Here is a 22017-nt window from a genome sequence, read left to right as displayed (position 1 = left end):
CCCCCCCTCACCTAAACGGTGCCATCCACAGATCATCCCCCCCCTCCCCTAAACGGTGCCATCCACAGATCATCCCCCCCCCTTCCCCTAAACGGTGCCATCCACAGATCATCCCCCCCCTTCCCCTAAACGGTGCCATCCACAGATCATCCCCCCCTTCCCCTAAACGGTGCCATCCACAGATCATCCCCCCCCCCTCCCCTAAACGGTGCCATCCACAGATCATCCCCCCCCCTTCCCCTAAACGGTTGCCATCCACAGATCACCCCCCCCCCTTCCCCTAAACGGTGCCATCCACAGATCATCCCCCCCCCTTCCCCTAAACGGTGCCATCCACAGATCATCCCCCCCCCCCTTCCCCTAAACGGTGCCATCCACAGATCATCCCCCCCCTCCCCTAAACGGTGCCATCCACAGATCATCCCCCCCTCCCCTAAACGGTGCCATCCACAGATCATCCCCCCCTCCCCTAAACGGTGCCATCCACAGATCATCCCCCCCCTCCCCTAAACGGTGCCATCCACAGATCCCCCCCCTCCCCCCCCGACGCTCACAGGAATACATTTAAAAACGAATCAGTAACTTTAACTTTATTAATTGGTGATCTCTTACTAGGTCTTAGCTTCGGTAACAGCAGGCAGTGCGGGGGGCGGCGCTCACTCACTGACGTCACGCGCCTGCGCCGCCTAGTGGGAGGAGCAGGCGCGTGACGTCAGTGAGTGAGCGCCGCCCGCCCGCACTGCCTGCTGTTACCGGAGCTAAGACCTAGTAAGGTGTACAGTAAAGAGATCACCAATTAATAAAGTTAAAGTTACTGATTAGTTTTTAAATGTTCTACTGTCAGCGGCGTGGCCCTGTATGTTCTAACCCCCAGGCAAGCGTCCCTGTCACCATGGGAACGCCTGGGGGTTAGAATATACCATCGGATTTGAGTTTTCACGCGCTCATTGAGATCGTGAAAACTCAATGATTTACTGTCAGTCCCTCCCCTCCTCCTCTTGTCATTGGTGGTCAGCGGCAGCCGCGCACAGTGGGGAGGGAGGGACTCTCTCCTTCTCCACTGTGCAGGCTCAGGATCATATCGCGGTCCGGCGATATAGGCGATATGCTCAAAATCCATATCGTGGCACAAATTTATATCGCATATCGCCTATATCGTCTATATCGCCCACCCCTACGATAAATGGTGCTTTACTATTTTACATATCTCTTGATACTCCTCACCGTATCTTGTTATGACAGCTTACCTGGTTATATACGCTGGGTGGGAGTCCGACTCCTGTCGCAACTGTATGAGAGGGCCAGGGTGCTTCTGCATCTGCTTAGTTGCGGCGGTGCAGTGTACTACAACGTCGTCCTGTTAAATTGAATCAGATGAAGCTGCTATATAACAGTACCACGCACCGCCACTACTAAGTGCTCACAAGCAGGGGCTCACTGGGAGCTTAAAGAGGCCCTGGATAAGACCTAAAAGTGGCCCCAAGCTGTAGGTGTGTCCAAATTGACAGAAGGTAGGGCCAACACAAGCCACAAGTATGCATGGGCAACAGAAGTAGACTGGGCCGGAAATATTGTACGGCACTAAACACTGCCCCAAATATAACAGTGCACCATAAAATACTGCCCTTTCATCATACTGAGGATGCGATACAGTTGAATTCAGATGGGCCCCAGTGGCTACTGGCCAGGTGTAGAAGTACCTGATGCTCCTAGCATTAATTAATGCTGAGAGCATGAGAATATTCTGTATCTGGCCAGTGGCCATGAGGAGGACACTCACAGGAGCGGCCCCTTTTAAACAACTGATCAGTGGAGGTGCTGAGAGTTTTGGCTCCGACCAATTTGATATGGTTGACCTATCCTGAGGGTATATTTTCATCCAGGAAAAGCCCTTTAAAGGCTATGTACACTTTTGGGGGCATTTTTTTTTATTCTTAAAAATGTTCAGCCTTTTCTGAGATACAGGGTTAAAAATCAGTCTGTTTGCAGGCTGTCCATTTCTGTTTTCTTTGAGTCCCATCATCTGACACATATTTAAGTCAGTTTGATAAGAATTGAGCTACGATTAGTATTTATTGGGTCAGGAGATCAGAAATAAGAGCTACATATGAGCCATCAGATAATGGGATTGAAAGAAAGAGAAGAAATTGACGGCCTGTAAGCAGACTGATTTTAACTCTGTACCTCAGAAATGGCTGAACGTTGTTGATAAAAACCTATTGAATTATTTTTTTTTTCACCTCAAAACGAGTAAAAATGCGACCATAAAACAATTTCCCGAAGATGCCCATAGCCTTTCAGTGTACTATGGAAAAAGAAAGCAGAATGAATGAATTGGTTGTTATTCATTCTCATAAATTTCCCTTGTACGTCTCTAAAGGTGATATACACACTAGATGAATGACAGCCAAATCAGACTCTCCTCTTACAGCAGAGGTTGGGGGAGAGGGAAGGTTGTATATATTGAAATCCTAATTATTGTTCTCTTGGAAATATTCTGTTTCATTCCCACACTGCACCATCGTCATTCATCACATGCTGACTCATATCTCCCTCTACTGAAAGGGTGTTCACTGCATCTGTTCCTCAAGCAGATATACTGTAGCTGTACAATCATTAAAACGTATGTGAATTACATAGTGTTAATGGATTAAATGGACTGCCACTGTATCTGTGTTTATCAGGTGTCTGCAGTTCAATAATTTGTTTTTAGGCCTGACTGACAAAGGATTACATTGCTTTTTACCTTGTACCTCTGTATTTTTTTGACCTGCAGAACGTTAGTTCTTATCCATTTATAGTATTACATTAGGCATATGTATAATGACCTACTACAAAAACAGGCACTCATGCGTATGTTAGAAAAGAACATGCACTACTCACAAAAGTTATGGATATTTGGCTTTTAGGTGAAATTTCAGGATGAACCTAAAATGCACTCTAACCTTTACAGGTAAACTTGATGTGACCTTCTCTAAACTTTTGAATGCACATGTCCAACTGTTCTGGGTTTCAGTACTTTTTGCACAACTTGCTGTTCTCTAACAAGGAGCTTAACGGCAAAATTCACAACAGGTGTTTGATCCATAAATCATTGAATAAATTTCTTGGTTGAATTAGAATTGGTATTCAAACAGTCCTCCTCATCATGCTGTTCACATTTTGACATCATGCGACCAAGACGACACCTAACAATTTATCAACAGTACCTCACCATTGCGAGGCTTCAAGCAGGATGTTCTTAGATGGAAGTGGCCACTGAGCTTAGAGTGTCAGAGTGTCATCAGCAGGTTGCAGCAGAGATATGAAGAAACTGGAAGAGTCACAAAAAGGCATAGAAGTGGATGTCCTTTGGCCACAACCCACACTGATGATCACTTCATTGTGAACAATGCCCTGCGGAACCAGATGATGGATGCCTCTCACCTCCCTTGAATGTGCCTGGCACTCAAGTGTCACATCAGACCATTGGAGACCGTTTACATCAGTGTGGTCTGCATACTAGACGACCTGCAAGGGTACCTGACCACTGACGCCATCGTCTTGCATGGGCCAGGGAGCATCTACGCTGGATAAGGGACAAGTGGGTCTCAGTGCTGTTCACTGATAAAAGTCGATTCACGCTGAGCAGAAATGATGGCAACCAATGATGTTGGAGACATCTGTTCGCCTTTGATGGTGTTAAAGTGTGGGCAGGTGTGTCTACTCAATATAGAACTGCCCTACACTTTGTGAATGGTACAGTGACAAGCCCATACTACTTGTATAACATCATTAATGAAGTCATTGTGCCTCTGCATGAACAACACAGGCCTAATTTCATCTTCATGGATGACAATGTGCCAGCTCATCGAGGTTGCATCATTAGGGAACAGCTGCTGGAGACTGGGGTACCTTAAATGGACTGGCCTGCACTTTCTCCAGACCTGAATCCCATTCAAAACCTATGGGATCAGCTGAGTCGCCGTGTAGAGGCTCATAACTCTGTACCCCAGAACCTCAATGACCTGAGGGCCGCCCTTCAATAAGAGTGGGATGCCATGCCCAGCAGACAATAAGTCGACTTGTGAACAGCATGAGACGTCGTTGTCAAGTTGTAATTGATGCTCAAGAACACATGACAAGTTATTGAGACTTTGACATTTATTGTGGGGGGTATACCCACTACTGCTGGTGGCTTTTGTTTCAATAAATTGTTTGAGATGAGGAAATCACCATTGCAGGCTTCGAATTAAATGTCCTACTTTATTATATAATATCAGTGTAGTGTGACCTTGCTTTTTCTGTAAATTTCACCTGAAAGCTAAATATCCCTAATTTTTTGTGAGTAGTGTACTGTATACTCATGTTACGATCCATCTGACTCATAAGAAGTGAATACGTTAACTCAGTGATTACTGAGAGTTGTAGTTCCACAACAGCTCAAGAGCCACACACTAGAAACCAGTGCTTCTGAAATGTATACTCCCGTAACACTTCACCATCCTCAGTCCCTCCATTAAAGAGGACCTTTCATGGATTTTTTTTTTTTGTTTAATTAAGTACCTTTACTTGCTGGGTACCATCCGCTGATGGTTCCAACCTTGTTCTTTTTTCAAATACCCCTTACTTGGCCCACTGTACCCTACTTCAGTTTTCGCACCCAGTATGTTAATACTATGCATTTGTACAGGGAGGAGGAGATGCCAGGGATCTCTTTCACCCTGGCTGTCACGCGCTCCTATGCAATAGGACCACGGCACAGCCAGGGAGAAGGAGACGCCCACCGAGAAACCCTGGCATCTCCTCATCCCTGTACCGATGATCAGTATTAACATACTGGGTGCAAAAACTGCATGGGGGCACAGTGGGGCATGCTGTAATATACTTTCTATTCCAGTTGTCAGATATTCCTTTAACTTTATTATACTGGCGCCTCCTGGTGTTTAATCTGTGTAGTAGTGTTCATGTCCACCTACATGCTCAGTTGCATCCTTCACCTGTTACCAGCCATGTCTACTGTTAGAAGCTGGGGGGGGGGGTTTGCAGACCTATTGACTTCAATGGCTCCGTGGACTGCATTTTGCGGGCAAGAATAGATTATCCGTATGCTTTCCGCATCTGTATGTCCGTTCTGCAAAAAGATGTCCTACACTTTGCCACAAAATGTGGTCCACAGACCCAGTGAATGGAGTCTTTCGCGTAAGCACGGCCACCGCTCCATTCGCCTCTAAGTGACTGCCGTAAATGGCCGGCTATTTTCAGAACTCCCTTAGGAATGAATGGACAGCGGTGGCACTTGTGTGGCTGTTCTCTGTTCACTTTGGGGGTCTCGTTGTAGAGATTGGTGCCTAGCAGACATCCTAGTGATATGCAACCAATGTCTGAAGTGAGACAACCCCTTTAAATATCCTTAGGATAGGTCATCATTATCTGATTGATGCTGGTCTGACCCCCGACAATCAGCCGTTTGAAGGGGCTGCGGTGCTTGGAGGAGCACTGTGGCCTCTTTATAGTATACCAAGCATAGCACCATACATTGTATAGCGTCAGTTCTTAGGATTGCAGCTCATTCCCATTCACTTGAATGGAATTGAGCTCCACAGACACCATTTGACCAATGGATGTGAGGTCTTAAGCCAAGAAAGAGGCTGCAGCACATGCCAATGCATCAGGCCCCTTTTATCAGCTGACCAGTAGAGGTACTAGAGACTTGCCCCCACCACTCTGGTATTGATGACCAGTCCTGAGCCAGGACTCTGACTCTTGGAAAACCCCTTTAATTCTAAATGCCCTGGCCATGTATTTCTTTCAGATGTATAGCCTCGTTTTCTATAACATGGATCGCAATATTTTATTCTTGCTATGTTTTTTGTTTTTTCAGCAAGAGAGGCGGTTGTTTACAAATTTCCATCGGCAGCTTTTCTGCTGGTTGGACAAGTGGGTGGAGTTAACAATGGATGACATTCGCAGGATGGAGGAAGAAACCAAGAAAGCGCTCGATGAGGTTGGTACTTCTTCTGCTTTTCTTGGGATTAACCCTAGGCTTTACTCCACCGGATGCTTATCAAGATATTTCCATATATGAAAGTTCATGCATGTCATCAGGTATTCAGCAGAACAGATAATATCAATGATCCAGTAAACTTCGAAAATTGGTCTGATTAGTCTCACGGGGGTGATTAACCCCTTCAGGCATTTAGACGTAACTGTACATGAAAATTGCAAGTGACTTACTGCATTTGGACGTACAGTCACATCCACCGGGGAAGTCGGCAAGGACCACTCTGATTAGTGGCTTGCCGGCTTCGCCAGTGGACGTGACTGTACGTGACTCTGCAGACTAACCAATCGGAGCGCTTTATTGTTAAAATGCCGGTTTCAGTCTGTGATCTCCACTCTGGACATCACAGCACCCCACAATTTGTGCATTTTCTCCTGTTACCTCTTGTAAAATTGAAAAAGTTGGGGCTAAAGCAACTTTACATTGGAAATAAAAGTACATTTTAATTTTTTTTTTTTTTTTTTTACAGCCATGTGTTTCTAAATTTTATGAAACGCTTCTTGGATCAAAGCATTCACTTCACCCATAGATTTATTCCTTGAGGAGTGTAGTTTCCAAAATGGGGTCACTTTTTGGGGTTTTCTTTCTAGGGGTACCTCGGGGTCTCAGGAGTGTTGATCCTGGTAAAGGGAGGGTTGCCATTCACTATTAAATCACATAATCATGATAAGGAGGGGAGGATCGCCCATACCCATTTGCATTCTCAGACGGAGGACATTAGCGTTTGTAGTGTCTATGGCCCCAACTGTGATCCTTCCTCACCTCCCTTAACAATATGATGAGTGCCGACTCCGTCCAAGATAAAATAATAGGGGGGACTTTAATCTGACTCTGAATGTACAAGAGAACCGAAAGCACACAACAGTCGGGCGAGTCGCACCTCGTCCAAGAGACACTGCTCAAACTCTTTTCCTGGGATAATGCAGTTCTTGATGCATGGCTCTTGACCAACCCGGAAGGCCGGGAATACACATTCTACTCCAACGTGCGTATTGACTATTTGTTCATTTCCACAACATTGGTTACTAGACACTCTTCCTCCAATATTGCAGAACTTATAATATTGGACCATGCAGGGAATGATTATATATGGCGTTTCCTTACATTTTCAGCTACTCAATTAAAAAAGTTACTACAAGATTGGTGGGATGACTTTGAGACCACAAATAGGCAACACTCTATAAAAGAGACCAGATCCAGACATGGCAATCAGCTCAGAATTTCTAGACAGAGGAACTAACATCACTTAATGCTCCCATATCCTTGCAAGAGGTTCCATCCCTGATTTAAAATTCTGAAATCCCAAAAGGCTCCAGGGCCCGATGGCTTTACTGGGGAGTTTTATAATCTGTTAGCAGAGAGAATCTCACCCACTCTACAATCATTGTTTAAAATTTACCTTCAGGGTTTGCCAATAGGAAATGAGATAAATACAGCGTCTATCATAATCCTGCCAAAACCAGGCAAGGGTTTGACACTAGCGGCCTCCTATCGGCCAATATCGTTGATAAATGTAGATCTGAAGATGGTGTCTAAGATATTGGCTGATAGGATGTCCGAGATTCTTCCACGCTTTATATGACAGAGTCAAGTGGGATTTACGATGGGTAGAGCGGCACTCGAATATAAGAGAGGTTTTAGCGGCTGGGACTTCTGTTGGCACCATTTGCTCTACAAAAAGGTAGGAGACAGGACTGCCCCTTTTCACCACTACTATTTTTTTTTTTTTTTTAACTCGCTTTATTGAAAATAAAAAGGCAAGATATTTAACAGTACATTCACACTGTATTACAATTTGCAGAGTAGTACATTACAATTAAGAATGCAATGGTAAGTCGAGCAATTTGTAGCATCACAGATATCAAATAAATCGCTACCCATTGATCTCCGCACATCATGTTAATGATCATCTTTAGTCAATATTGTACAGTAGAATAATGTTTTATCTTTATTCAATTTTGATAAGTCCCGCTAGTAAACTTTGAAGATACATATCTAGTTAAGCATATTAGTTAAGTCACAGAATGTAGGTGGGCCGCCGTAGTAGTCACAGGAGAAGCACACCAAGGTCCCCATATCTTCTGAAACTTTTGAGAGCAACCCCTGTTAGAATACATAATCCTCTCAAAGGGAATAATATTGTTGACCATGGTTTTCCACTGACTGATCGAAGGGGGTCTGTCCGCCATCCATCTAATGGCAATAGCTTTCCTGGCCATAAACAAAACTTCCTTAATGAAAATGAGTGTATATCGTGAACGCGACTCCTCCTCTACAATACCTAATAGGCAGGATTTAGGGCAAACCACCAATGAATCTGGAATCAGGGAGGATACTATAGCCACCACCTCCTTCCAAAAAACCTGAATATAATTACATTCCCATATTAAGTGCCAGAAGTCCGCATTTAATTGTGAGCACCTGTGGCACTCAGTGTGCGTTCTCCTGCCCATTTTAAAGAGCCTAGTTGGGGTCAAGTAACACCTATTCAAGATAAAGAGTTGTATCAATCTGTTATTAAGGGACGGAGATACTGTCACTGGGGCTTCCAGTGCTTCACTCCATTCCTCACTTGTCAGATCAGGCACATTTCCTTTCCACTTACTTTCTGCTGTCAATGGAGATGTTGATATCTTTAGATTAAGTAAATGTGTGTAGATGGCAGATATCAGTCCCCGAGGGCCCTGCGTCCTGAAAACCCCTATCAACGGGTAAGCCGATACGATTTTCTTCAGATCTCTCAGCTGGGCCTGTAAGGCATGTCTCAACTGTAGATACCTGAAGAAGTGTGGCCTCAAAACACCCGCCTTAGTCTGCAATTGTGAGAAGGAAAATAAAATGCAGTTTTCATACAAATCATTTAGGTAGCATATGCCATATCCCCTCCATATCACCTCCCACTCTCTTTGTATCAGGTGCGGAAACAGTAAATTATTCCATAATGGAATATCCTCCGGCAGATCCTTGTACTGCTGTAACTTTGCAGCTCCCCACACCTGATGTGCCAACTTATGGATTGGAAGGAGCGAACCCGCCATAGATGCTTGGCCCTCCAGGACAGGCCATAGAGTGGAGAGCTGCAAAAACTCCCGCAGGTAATATTCAGAATTAGGAAGCACATCCTGGGTCACCCATGGTACCAAATACCGCAACTGACCAGCAAGAAAATATAAATGTAAGTCCGGTAAAGCTGCACCCCCTTGGTCCCAACTCCTCTGCAGAGACCTGATGGCTAATTTTCTTCTGTTTCTACCCCATATGAATGTTGCCATAAGGGAGTGTAACCTGTCAAAGAATGCTCGTGGTACAGGTGCGCAAGCATGCTCCAACATGTACAAGGCTTTGGGTTGAAGGATCATTTTAATTAAATTCACGCGGCCCATGGTGGACAACGGCAGAGTATTCCAGGATTTGAACTTGTCTACGAAGTATGAAACCAAGGGATCAATGTTTAACAAATGTGCTGACCCTGGGACTTTGGTGATAATGACACCTAAATATTTAAACTTGTCCACCACTAGCAAGTTATGGTACACCGAGGGCCACCCCGAGGCCCACAGGGGCATAATGGCTGACTTGGTCCAATTTATACATAATCCGGAGAATACACCAAACTGCTCAATAATGGATATTGCCCTAGATAAGGTGCACTCTACAGAATCCATGTACAAAATGAGGTCATCAGCGTATAGTCCCAACCTATCTTCTCTATTTCCCATCTTAATACCCCTATAAACCTCATCCTGGCGGATCCTTAATGCTAAATGTTCAATGGCCACTGCAAATAGCAAGGGAGATAGGGGGCATCCCTGTCTGGTGCCTCTGTGCAAACTGAAAGTGGATGACAACGAGCCGTTGATCATTATGTTCGCCGTCGGGGATTTGTATAGGATATTGATCCATTTAATAAACACTGGACCAAAGCCAAAAAATCGCAGTACCTGTACCAGGTAAGGCCACTCAACGGAGTCGAACGCCTTGGCGGTGTCTAAGGCAGCCAGGGCCCAAGAGTTGTGATTTGCACATCCCAACTGGGTGATAACCTGTGCCCTGCGTATGTTACTAGAGGTGGATCTACCAGGAATAAACCTGTATTGATTCTCATGTATTATAGTTGAGATGACCCTGTTTAGCCTATTTGCCAACACTTTAGTAAGGATTTTGTAATCCAAGTTTAACAACGAAATGGGCCTATATGACCCGCACTCTAGGGGGTCCTTGTCAGGTTTTAATAAAACTACTATAGAGGCTTCGTATAATGTTTCCGGAAGAGTACCGCTATTTAAAGATGATTTGTACATGCTCAGCAGTTGTGGAGCCAAAATCTCCACATACTTAGAGTAAACTTCCAGTGGAATTCCATCTGGCCCTGGGGCCTTTCCCCTATTTAACCCTGCAATCGCCTCCCCCACCTCTTCCAGCGTGAGCTCCTCATCTAATAATTCCCTGTCTGACTCGGATAATTGGGGGTGTGTTACTTCCTGCAGGTAATTCTCCAGTGACTGGAAGGAATACTCAGCATGTGAACAATACAGATCCTGATAAAACTCACCAAAACGGTCTAAGATCTCACCAGGGTCTGATACTACAATACTATCCTTGTTCGCTATGCGGAGTATCGGGGGCGACATATTGTTCCTCCTCACTATCTGTGCCAATACCTTACCCACTCTGCTACCTTGTTCAAAAGTTTGCTGTTGCCAGAAGCGCATCTTACGGTCACTCTTCTCTTGCAAGTGATTCATGTAATTTCTACCTTTCAGCAACCAATCCCTTCTGTTCTCTTCCGTGGGATTTGAGACATACTCAAACTCTGCGTTTCTGCACTGCATGCACAACTCTTCCTCCCTGCAGCGAGTGGACTTTTTAATGTACGAAATGGAGGACTTAAGGCATCCACGCAAAAAGGCCTTCAGGGTGTCCCAAAATAATGCCGGGTCTGTATCTGCTGGGTGAGCCGCAAAAAATGTGTGTAGTTGATCGGGCACCCTATCATTCAGGGACATCAAGGAAAGCCAGAATGGGTGTACGCGTTGTTTTGGAGTGCGGACTGCCACGTAAGGGTTATCTTATGAGGCTATTACAGGTGCATGGTCAGATGGGCCCTGAGTCCCATATCGGATCTCTCGTATTGCCATATAGGTGCCAGGGGTGCCCAGGAGGTAGTCAATCCTAGACAGAGCTCCTCTTGAAGGGGTAAAACACGAAAATTCTGTTCTGTCAGGGTATCTCTCTCTCCATATGTCAATCCATCCCATCTCAGACAGCAGACGTGCTAGAGCAGTTCTGGATAAGGGCCGTTCAGGGTGATTAATGGACGGATTACAGAATCTGTCTTTCGAGTTATCTAGGGTCATATTGAGGTCTCCCATGCCGAGAATCCCGGCTGATGGGAATTGCGCTGCGAATCCCGCCGCTGTCTGAAGCAGCGAAAGGTTGGCCGGAGGAGGATTATACATGTTTAATATCACATACGGCATACCATTAATATGGGCGTAGACAAATACATATTTCCCCTCTGGGTCTATACTTGTATGGTGCGGTTCCCATCTGAGCGCCCGATGAATTATTAATGACACACCTCTGGAGTAAGAATTACCATACGCACTCTCCACCCATTGGGCCCATGGCTTCCTTACCCTCCCCCCTGTTTCTATGGTAAGATGCGTCTCCTGCAGCCCTAGGATGTGAGGGGAGTAATTCCGGATATGTGAAAAGACTGCCATGCGCTTCCTAGGTCCGCCCATCCCCCTGACATTCCATGACATTATTTTAATGTCCGCCATAATTAGTACCAGTTATAAAAGTAGGAGAAAGGCCCCACTCCCGAGACTTCCTATGGCGGAGATGTTGTGCGTGGGTTAAATCACATATATAACATCTGCAATGCATTTCAATAAAAGCGGAAAACAAAAGGCATAAATTTAACCACCCAAACAACGGGTGAACTTGTAAAACATGTAATATGCCTGTATTAGCAAGTGGCCACATGCATTGGGGGACCTGCACGGTGTATGTAGATGTAAACCCAGTGCAGGTGGAGTAGCGACCCCCACCATTGGTATCATATATTACCGACTATATGCTTAATATCTGAACAGCAACATATGGTATTATCTCTCAACATCTCTGCCACCGTATATAAGTGAGGAGGTATTTTACCAAACTAGGAAACAGGCATGGTGAGAGACATACAAATGAGTGATATCATATTGCGGACACATTTCAAACCTTGCAGGGGTTACCCTGAGTCTCTGGCTGTTAATAATAAGGCCATGGCCTCCTTTAGGATCACTTGGGAGGAGAACGTCTGGGTCTCCCGGATAGCCAGTTCTCCGCCTCAGAAGGTGTGGAAAAAAATAATGATTTCTCGCCATCTATGATCCTCAAACGCGCAGGATACGCCATTGAATATTTGAAGTTCATCTCACGAAGGCGTCTTTTGATGGAGACGAAGGTGGCCCTCCTCTTCTGTAAGTCAGCGGAGAAGTCCGGGTATAGGGATATGTTCGCTGAGCCCAGCGAAATGGTCTGTGCGACTCTGGCTTGTGCTAGGATTAGGTCCCTGTCGCGCCAATTTAACATGCGGGCAAGCAGGGGTCTCGGAGGGGCGCCAGGTGGAAGCGGTCTCGTCGGGACGCGGTGCGCTCTTTCAACGGCATATGCTGAGGAGAAGGCAGCGTTCGGAAATAACTCTTTGAACCACCCCTCTAAGAAGGCCGCAGGATCTGCGCCCTCCGCCCGCTCCGGCATGCCAATGATGCGCACGTTGTTGCGACGTGCACGATTCTCTAGGTCATCGCATTTTTGGCGGTACAGCTCCACCGATGCTTCCACAGCGGTTATTCTCGCCGGCAAGGGATTAGTTAGATCTTCTAGGTCAGACACTCTGGTTTCGGTGAGTCTGACCCTCTCCCGTAACTGCTGCACGTCGTGTCGTAGTAGGCCCAGGTCCACCCTAACCTCCTCTATCTTCCCGGTCAGGGAGGCCTGGCACCCGGTGATTGCCGCCATCAGCTGGTGATGTGAGGCCTGTAAGGTAAGTTCCGGTGCGGGTTCCGTGTCTGGAGGGAGCTGTTGAAAGGACTGGCTCCTTGTATTGGTCGCGCGGGATGGTGAGGAGGCCGCAGCGCCATGTTGGGAGTCCTGCCTTGCGAACTCCTTAAGACGTTCCGCCGCCAGCTGTGCCTTACTTGGGCTCATGGTTTGAATCTGGTCTTCTCGCTGTCCCCAGATAGTCTTTCAGGGATCCAAATGTCAGTCTTTAGATGCAGGATGGCTCAGGATTGCTGGTGGGAGACGGAGCTGCTCTCAAGTGCGACCGTCCATGACGGCAGTTGGCCACGCCCCCCACCACTACTATTTAATCTGTCCAGTGAACCCTTGATTTGATGTCTAGAGCATTTGGATGAATTGCAGGGTATTTCCATAGGCAAACATTGTGTCAAGACTGCCTTATTTGCAGATTACCTTTTTAATTTTGATGTTCCAACCACAACAAGAATTACCGCCACTTTTTGAACAACTAATAGACTTTGAACAGCGGGTAGGCTTCAAGGTCAATATAAACAAATGTGAATTGCTTAACCACTTAAGGACCACAGGTTTATACCCCCCTAAAGACCAGGCCCTTTTTTACAAATCGGCACTACACTACTTTCACCGTTTATTGCTCGGTCATGCAACTTACCACCCAAATGAATTTTACCTCCTTTTCTTCTCACTAATAGAGCTTTCATTTGGTGGTATTTCATTGCTGCTGACATTTTTACTTTTTTTGTTATTAATCGAAATTTAACGATTTTTTTGCAAAAAAATGACATTTTTCACTTTCAGTTGTAAAATTTTGCAAAAAAAAACGAGATCCATATATAAATTTTGCTCTAAATTTATTGTTCTACATGTCTTTGATAAAAAAAAAAATGTTTGGGTAAAAAAAAAAAATGGTTTGGGTAAAAGTTATAGCGTTTACAAACTATGGTACAAAAATGTGAATTTCCGCTTTTTGAAGCAGCTCTGACTTTCTGAGCACCTGTCATGTTTCCTGAGGTTCTACAATGCCCAGACAGTACAAACACCCCACAAATGACCCCATTTTGGAAAGTAGACACCCTAAGGTATTCGCTGATGGGCATAGTGAGTTCATGGAAGCTTTTATTTTTTGTCAGAAGTTAGTGGAATATGAGACTTTGTAAGAAAAAAAAAAAAAAAAAAAATCATCATTTTCCACTAACTTGTGACAAAAAATAAAAACTTCCATGAACTCACTATGCCCATCAGCGAAGTTTTTATTTTTTGTCACAAGTTAGCGGAAAATGATGATTTTTTTTTTTTTTTTTCTTACAAAGTCTCATATTCCACTAACTTCTGACAAAAAATAAAAGCTTCCATGAACTCACTATGCCCATCAGCGAATACCTTGGGATGTCTTCTTTCCAAAATGGGGTCACTTGTGGGGTAGTTATACTGCCCTGGCATTCTAGGGGCCCAAATGTGTGGTAAGGAGTTTGAAATCAAATTCTGTAAAAAATGGCTGGTGAAATCCAAAAGGTGCTCTAACTTGTGACAAAAAATAAAAACTTCCATGAACTCACTATGCCCATCAGCGAATACCTTGGGATGTCTTCTTTCCAAAATGGGGTCACTTGTGGGGTAGTTATACTGCCCTGGCATTCTAGGGGCCCAAATGTGTGGTAAGGAGTTTGAAATCAAATTCTGTAAAAAATGGCCAGTGAAATCCGAAAGGTGCTCTTTGGAATATGGGCCCCTTTGCCCACCTAGGCTGCAAAAAAGTGTCACACATCTGGTATCTCCGTATTCAGGAGAAGTTGGGGAATGTGTTTTGGGGTGTCATTTTACATATACCCATGCTGGGTGAGAGAAATATCTTGGCAAAAGACAACTTTGTATAAAAAAATGGTAAAAGTTGTCTTTTGCCAAGATATTTCTCTCACCCAGCATGGGTATATGTAAAATGACACCCCAAAACACATTCCCCAACTTCTCCTGAATACGGAGATACCAGATGTGTGACACTTTTTTGCAGCCTAGGTGGGCAAAGGGGCCCATATTCCAAAGAGCACCTTTCGGATTTCACTGGTCATTTTTTACAGAATTTGATTTCAAACTCCTTACCACACATTTGGGCCCCTAGAATGCCAGGGCAGTATAACTACCCCACAAGTGACCCCATTTTGGAAAGAAGACACCCCAAGGTATTCGCTGATGGGCATAGTGAGTTCATGGAAGTTTTTATTTTTTGTCACAAGTTAGTGGAATATGAGACTTTGTAAGAAAAAAAAAAAAAAAAAAAATCATCATTTTCCACTAACTTGTGACAAAAAATAAAAAATTCTAGGAACTCGCCATGCCCCTCACGAAATACCTTGGGGTGTCTTCTTTCCAAAATGGGGTCACTTGTGGGGTAGTTATACTGCCCTGGCATTTTCCAGGGGCCCTAATGTGTGGTAAGTAGGTAAATGACCTGTGAAATCCTAAAGGTGCTCTTTGGAATATGGGCCTCTTTGCCCACCTAGGCTGCAAAAAAGTGTCACACATGTGGTATCGACGTATTCAGGAGAAGTTGGGGAATGTGTTTTGGGGGGTCATTTTACATATACCCATGCTGGGTGAGAGAAATATCTTGGCAAAAGACAACTTTTCCCATTTTTTTATACAAAGTTGGCATTTGACCAAGATATTTCTCTCACCCAGCATGGGTATATGTAAAATGACACCCCAAAACACATTCCCCAACTTCTCCTGAGTACGGCGATACCAGATGTGTGACACTTTTTTTGCAGCCTAGATGCGCAAAGGTGCCCAAATTCCTTTTAGGAGGGCATTTTTAGACATTTGGATACCAGACTTCTTCTCACGCTTTGGGGCCCCTAGAATGCCAGGGCAGTATAAATACCCCACATGTGACCCCATTTTGGAAAGAAGACACCCCAAGGTATTCAATGAGGGGCATGGCGAGTTCATAGAATTTTTTTTTTTTTGGCACAAGTTAGCGGAAATTGATATTTTTTATTTTTTTCTCACAAAGTCTCCCTTTCCGCTAACTTGGGACAAAAATTTCAATCTTTCATGGACTCAATATGCCCCTCACGGAATACCTGGGGGTGTCTTCTTTCCGAAATGGGGTCACATGTGGGGTATTTATACTGCCCTGGCATTCTAGGGGCCCTAAAGCGTGAGAAGAAGTCTGGAATATAAATGTCTAAAAAATTTTACGCATTTGGATTCCGTGAGGGGTATGGTGAGTTCATGTGAGATTTAATTTTTTGACAAAAGTTAGTGGAATATGAGACTTTGTAAGAAAAAAAAAAAAATTTCCGCTAACTTGGGCCAAAAAAATGTCTGAATGGAGCCTGACAGGGGGGTGATCAATGACAGGGGGGGTGATCAATGACAGGGGGGGGTGATCAGGGAGTCTATATGGGGTGATCACCCCCCTGTCATTGATCACCCCCCTATAAGGCTCCATTCAGATGTCCGTATGTGTTTTGCGGATCCGATCCATGTATCCGTGGATCCGTAAAAATCATACGGACATCTGAATGCAGCCTTACAGGGGGGGTGATCAATGACAGGGGGGTAATCAATGACAGGGGGGTGATCAGGGAGTCTATATGGGGTGATCACCACAGTCATTGATCATGCCCCTGTAAGGCTCTATTCAGATGTCCGTATGCGTTTTGCGGATCCGATCCATCTATCAGTGGATCTGTAAAAATCATGCGGACGTCTGAATGGAGCTTTACAGGGGGTTATCAATGACAGAGGGGTAATCAATGACAGGGGGATGATCAGGGAGTCTATTTGGGGTGATCACCACAGTCATTGATCACTCCCCTGTAAGGCTCCATTCAGACGTCCGTATGATTTTTACGGATCCGATCAGTCTATCAGTGGATCCGTAAAAATCATGCGGACATCTGAATGGAGCTTTACAGGGGGGTGATCAATGACAGTGGGGTGATCAGGGAGTCTATATGGGGTAATCACCACAGTCATTGATCATTCCCCTGTAAGGCTCCATTCAGACGTCCGTATGATTTTTACGGATCCGATCAGTCTATCAGTGCATCCGTAAAAATCATGCGGACATCTGAATGGAGCTTTACAGGGGGGTGATCAATGACAGGGGGGTGATCAGGGAGTCTATATGGGGTAATCACCACAGTCATTGATCATTCCCCTGTAAGGCTCCATTCAGACGTCCGTATGATTTTTACGGATCCGATCAGTGCATCCGTAAAAATCATGCGGACATCTGAATGGAGCTTTACAGGGGTGTGATCAATGACAGGGGGGTAATCAATGACAGGGGGGTGATCAGGGAGTCTATATGGGGTGATCACCACAGTCATTGATCACGCCCCTGTAAGGCTCCATTCAAACGTCCGTATGATTTTTACGGATCCGATCAGTCTATCAGTGGATCCGTAAAAATCATGCGGACATCTGAATGGAGCTTTACAGGGGGGTGATCAATGACAGGGGGGTAATCAATGACAGGGGGGTGATCAGGGAGTCTATATGGGGTGATCACCACAGTCATTGATCACTCCCCTGTAAGGCTCCATTCAGACGTCCGTATGATTTTTACGGATCCGATCAGTCTATCAGTGCATCCGTAAAAATCATGCGGACATCTGAATGGAGCTTTACAGGGGTGTGATCAATGACAGGGGGGTAATCAATGACAGGGGGGTGATCAGGGAGTCTATATGGGGTGATCAGGGGATAATAAGGGGTTAATAAGTGACGGGGGGGGGGTGTAGTGTAGTGTAGTGGTGCTTGGTGCTACTTTACTGAGCTACCTGTGTCCTCTGGTGGTCGATCCAAACAAAGGGGACCACCAGAGGACCAGGTAGCAGGTATATTAGACGCTGTTATCAAAACAGCGTCTAATATACCTGTTAGGGGTTAAAAAAAACACATCTCCAGCCTGCCAGCGAACGATCGCCGCTGGCAGGCTGGAGATCAACTCTCTTACCTTCCGTTCCTGTGAGCGCGCGCGCCTGTGTGCGCGCGTTCACAGGAAATCTCGGCTCACGCGAGATGACGCCTATTGGCGTTAGCGTAGCCTGGGGGAGCCGCCGCAATGACGCCTTTCGGCGTTAGCGTGGCGGCAAGCGTTTAATCTATCTCCCCAAACGCGTACCATAGTCTCCTCACTGAAGGGATTTCCGATGAAAGTGGCAGAGTCTTATATTACATATCTGGGGATCAAAATTGGGAAAACCCCTGAATTCCTATATGATTTAAATTACTGAACTAGATGGACAGATGTATTTTCAGCCTTGTATAAACTATGTAACCCCCCCCTCTTTCTTTGTTTTGGGAGGTGGTGGGAGATTTTAAAGGGGTTTTACCATCACATACAATGGGGGCATATCGCTGATAGGTGCGGGGAAATGAATGGAGGGCGCACTGTGCATGCACAGCTGCCCTCCATTTATTTCAATGGGGCCGCCGTAAATTTCCATCTGCCCCATATAAATGAATGGGAGCAGGGGCTGCACGTGCGCGGTGTGCTCCCATTCACTTGTTGGTGGTGGACGGACCCCAGGAAACCCGGGGTCCACCAGCCACGGCTTTCCCCGCTCCGTTCTCCTTGTAGGTGCGGGTCCCAGAGGTGGGACACGCACCTATCAGACAATGGGGGCTCATCCTAGAGATATGCCCCTATTCTATGTGATGGGAATACCCCTTTAAGAGATGGATGCATTTACCACTGTCTCTCATGGGTAGATGCCATCTTATAAAGATGATGTTTTACTTATTATTACATTGTCTTTATTTCATTTTATTGTCTTTATTACAATAATAGTAAATATTCCCAACTGAATAATTATTCTCATGTTTCAATTCTAGATGAGAGAGAAAGATCCAGTGAAAGGCATGGTGGCAGCAGATGACTAGCACAGAAGTATTGAGTTTAGTAAGTATATTGAGTGTATGGTCACCGTTCTGGTTTTGATGTAATTACTGTACAGGCCTGCGCCTGTTATAGAGTTTATTGCTATAGACTGGTTTGGATGAAGGCCGCCAGGGCCGTTTCCAGGTTCATGTGGGTCCTTGGGCGGTAAATCTCAGTGGGCCCCCTTGTGGCATTTGTTTTTACATTTATATGTCCCCCTGTGGCTCCCACAGCGTATAGTGCCCCCCACAAAGTATAGTGGCCCCCATACAGTATAATGACCACTAGTGGCCCTTCACACAGTAGGACTTCCCCAATGTTCCCCCCCCCCCCACACAGTATAATGACCCCCCAGTGGTCACCCACACAGTATAACTAGGGGGTGATTATACTGTGTAAGGGGCCCTCACACAGTATAGTGACCTCTCAGTGGCCCCCTCACATACCTATCATTGCTGGAACACAGGGGAGCCGGCAGTCCTTTCATTCATTAACCGCAGCTTATCTCCCTGCCCTCCTTCTCTCCTCAGGCCCGCTGCAGCAGTGAGACACGTGTCATGATGTCACCACTGGGCCGGGCCTGGAGGAAAGAAGGAGCTGTATTGATGGAAGCGCTCATAGCAGCGCAGTGGGCCTCCCCTGGAGCAGCGGGCCCTGGTATGCCGGGTGCTGACGCCGGCCCTGAAAGCAGCCATATGAAACGCTGATCTTAGTGAATTCAGTCAGCTCACCGACATTCTCCTCTGCCTTGTTCTCTTCCAGTCCTCGGAAGTATTGCAACAGTGGACAGGTGACTCTGGTTCGGCTGGAAATATTTTCATACAGATAAAAATCCAGCTCCAGCACATTGCTGCGTATAACATCCAATATTTAATCTTCTTAAAAATACTGAAAACGACACGTTTCGAATGATCCAGCACATGTTCTTCATCATGGCTAGAACTGCAAATGTGAATCCACCTTATAAAAGCAGTGACCATCGCTTTCACTCCTAGCAGGGGTTTGTCAGTCTTGCTTTTCTACTTTTCAGCACACACCACTTTAACCCTTTCTTATATCAATGCATAGTATTAGAAGGGTTAAGTATTGCTGCATTATATTGAAAGGAACAAATCTTAAATATTTTTAACCCCCTACACTTTCACACAATTTAATTTATTTTAGTAGAATGGTGTAACTAGCAAATTTCGAAATCACTTCATCTAAACAAAATCTGCCTGCATCACTAGGGGTATCACTTCTACCCAAGTTGCAGTCCACTGCCTAATGTCAGAAGATCCGTCTCTAATAACAGACACAGAAGACGGATAAGAGGAAATGGTGGCGTGTCAGAGCTAGCTGAGCTCCTGAGCCTGATGAAGGAACTGCTTGTACACAGCTTCTTAAGAGCAGAGTAGCTCCTGTGTGTCTGTAAGGTGATAAAATACAGGCACACTGTCAGTTTTTTATGGCCATTTTTCAACCATTTTTACATCCATTGTCTGGCCCTTTCACATCAGTTTTTAACAGCCAATAAAAATATATTATTTCATTTAAATCCCAAACCGTGCAGTATGCATAATTTCCTCCATAGTGGTCCCTAGCATTAATAATATCCCCAATAGTCCCCCCCCCCCCCAGCATTAATAAGGTGCATTTTTCTTTATGGCGATTTTTTTTTTTTTTTTTTTTTTTTTTTACCTCATCCACTTTCACTCCTCTCTGGATGCTGAAGGACCTACGCTCCCAGCATGATCGCCGGGAGCGCAGGTCCTTCAGCATCCAGAGAGGAGCGACTGCCTCTGCACGTGCAATTGGATGAGGTGAGAAATTTTTTGTTTGTTATTTTAACCCCTGAAAGGCGGTTTTTCACTGTCATTTGAATAGCGTTTTGATAGCTCCTCCCTATCAGCTTTTTGAGCTCTCTAGAAGAAAACAAACATAGTGGGAAGTGAGGTCACTGCATACAATACTGGCTTCTGAGACACTGCTTCTGAGAGAAATGCATCTAGCTGTGCAAGTGATCCAGGGAATAATATGGCTGAGGTAAAAAAAGATATGCTCCTTTAAAGCTATGATTCTACAATAAAGCACAGCGGTTATGCAAACTTGAAAACTCAGGTACTTTCACGGCCTCTGTGTTGTGCGCTGTGACAGGTTTGCTGTACATGCTGGTTGCCAGGGGCAACGCGTGGTTGTCTGCATTTGTGTGCTTTGCTCCCCTTCTCCTGGTTCCTCCTCTGTCTGGTGCTTGAGGTGTTAACTACCTTGCTGGGTGTGGTCACTAGGTGCTTCTTATACCTGTGGCTTAAGGCCAGGAGTCAGTTGTACTCCAGCCTTTGTGTGTGCTGGAGTTATGCTCCTTGTCTGGTTGTTCCATCTTCCAGTGTGAGGGCCACCTAGTGGGACATCAATGTCTCCAGCAATGTCTTCCTTATGTCTCCTCCATTTTCACTACCTTACCTGTTGTTTTGTTTGGTGTGGGTATATGTTCTAGGGTTGTTGTACGTCTAGTTGTTCCGTGTCTGGTCAGTGTTTGGTGTATTTATTATGTCCGGCATGGATGCTAGATGTTCCCCTGTTTGTCTGTTGTGGCCTCCGGAAGAGGGTCTCATGGTTTCCCGGAGGGGTGAGCTAAATGTCAAGTCTGTGAGCTGTTGTTGGAGTGCTGGTTCCTGTGTGTCAGTACGTACTGCATCCGTTTGGTGTTTGGATTGCAGTACGTTTGTATGGGTTCCAGTTTACCTTGGTGTGGTCTTCTGTTGGGCCGTCCAGCAGCAGCGGCAGGTAAGTTACCATGGCTTCCTGGGTTCTTGGTTCAGTGGTTTTCCCCGCCACTGGATACTTACCTGCCATTCCACTTGGCTTCCTTTCCTTGCTGTTAGGCCTGCAGAGACTCCTGCTCTTCTGTGTCTTGGAAGAACAGGTCATCTCTCCCCTGCTCCTATGTGAGGGATTATCAGGGCGACTCGGGGTCCTAGATATCCTGGGTATGAGCCGTCCTACCATCCAGGTCCGCTCATACGGTGAGGAGTTAGGGCGAGGGATTAGGGACGCTTTAGGA

At 45.5% G+C, this 22017-nt stretch overlaps 1 protein-coding gene across 1 annotated transcript in view; it reads left to right on the top strand.

Moving 5' to 3' along the window:
* The window catches only part of PITPNA (phosphatidylinositol transfer protein alpha), an 83765-nt gene that overhangs the window by 58091 nt on the left and 3657 nt on the right, over positions 1 to 22017 (top strand). The window contains exons 10-11 of the mRNA XM_040423544.1: positions 5864 to 5986; positions 18929 to 18995. Of these exons, the coding sequence (XP_040279478.1) occupies positions 5864 to 5986; positions 18929 to 18976 (171 nt within the window). The 3' untranslated portion in view covers positions 18977 to 18995. The remainder of the gene's footprint in view (positions 1 to 5863; positions 5987 to 18928; positions 18996 to 22017) is intronic.

The sequence above is a fragment of the Bufo bufo genome, chromosome 3 (assembly GCF_905171765.1).
Source record: "Bufo bufo chromosome 3, aBufBuf1.1, whole genome shotgun sequence".
Taxonomy (NCBI): Eukaryota; Metazoa; Chordata; class Amphibia; order Anura; family Bufonidae; genus Bufo; species Bufo bufo.
Note: the sequence above shows the minus strand (reverse complement) of the source record. Positions and strands in the feature narration are given on the sequence as shown.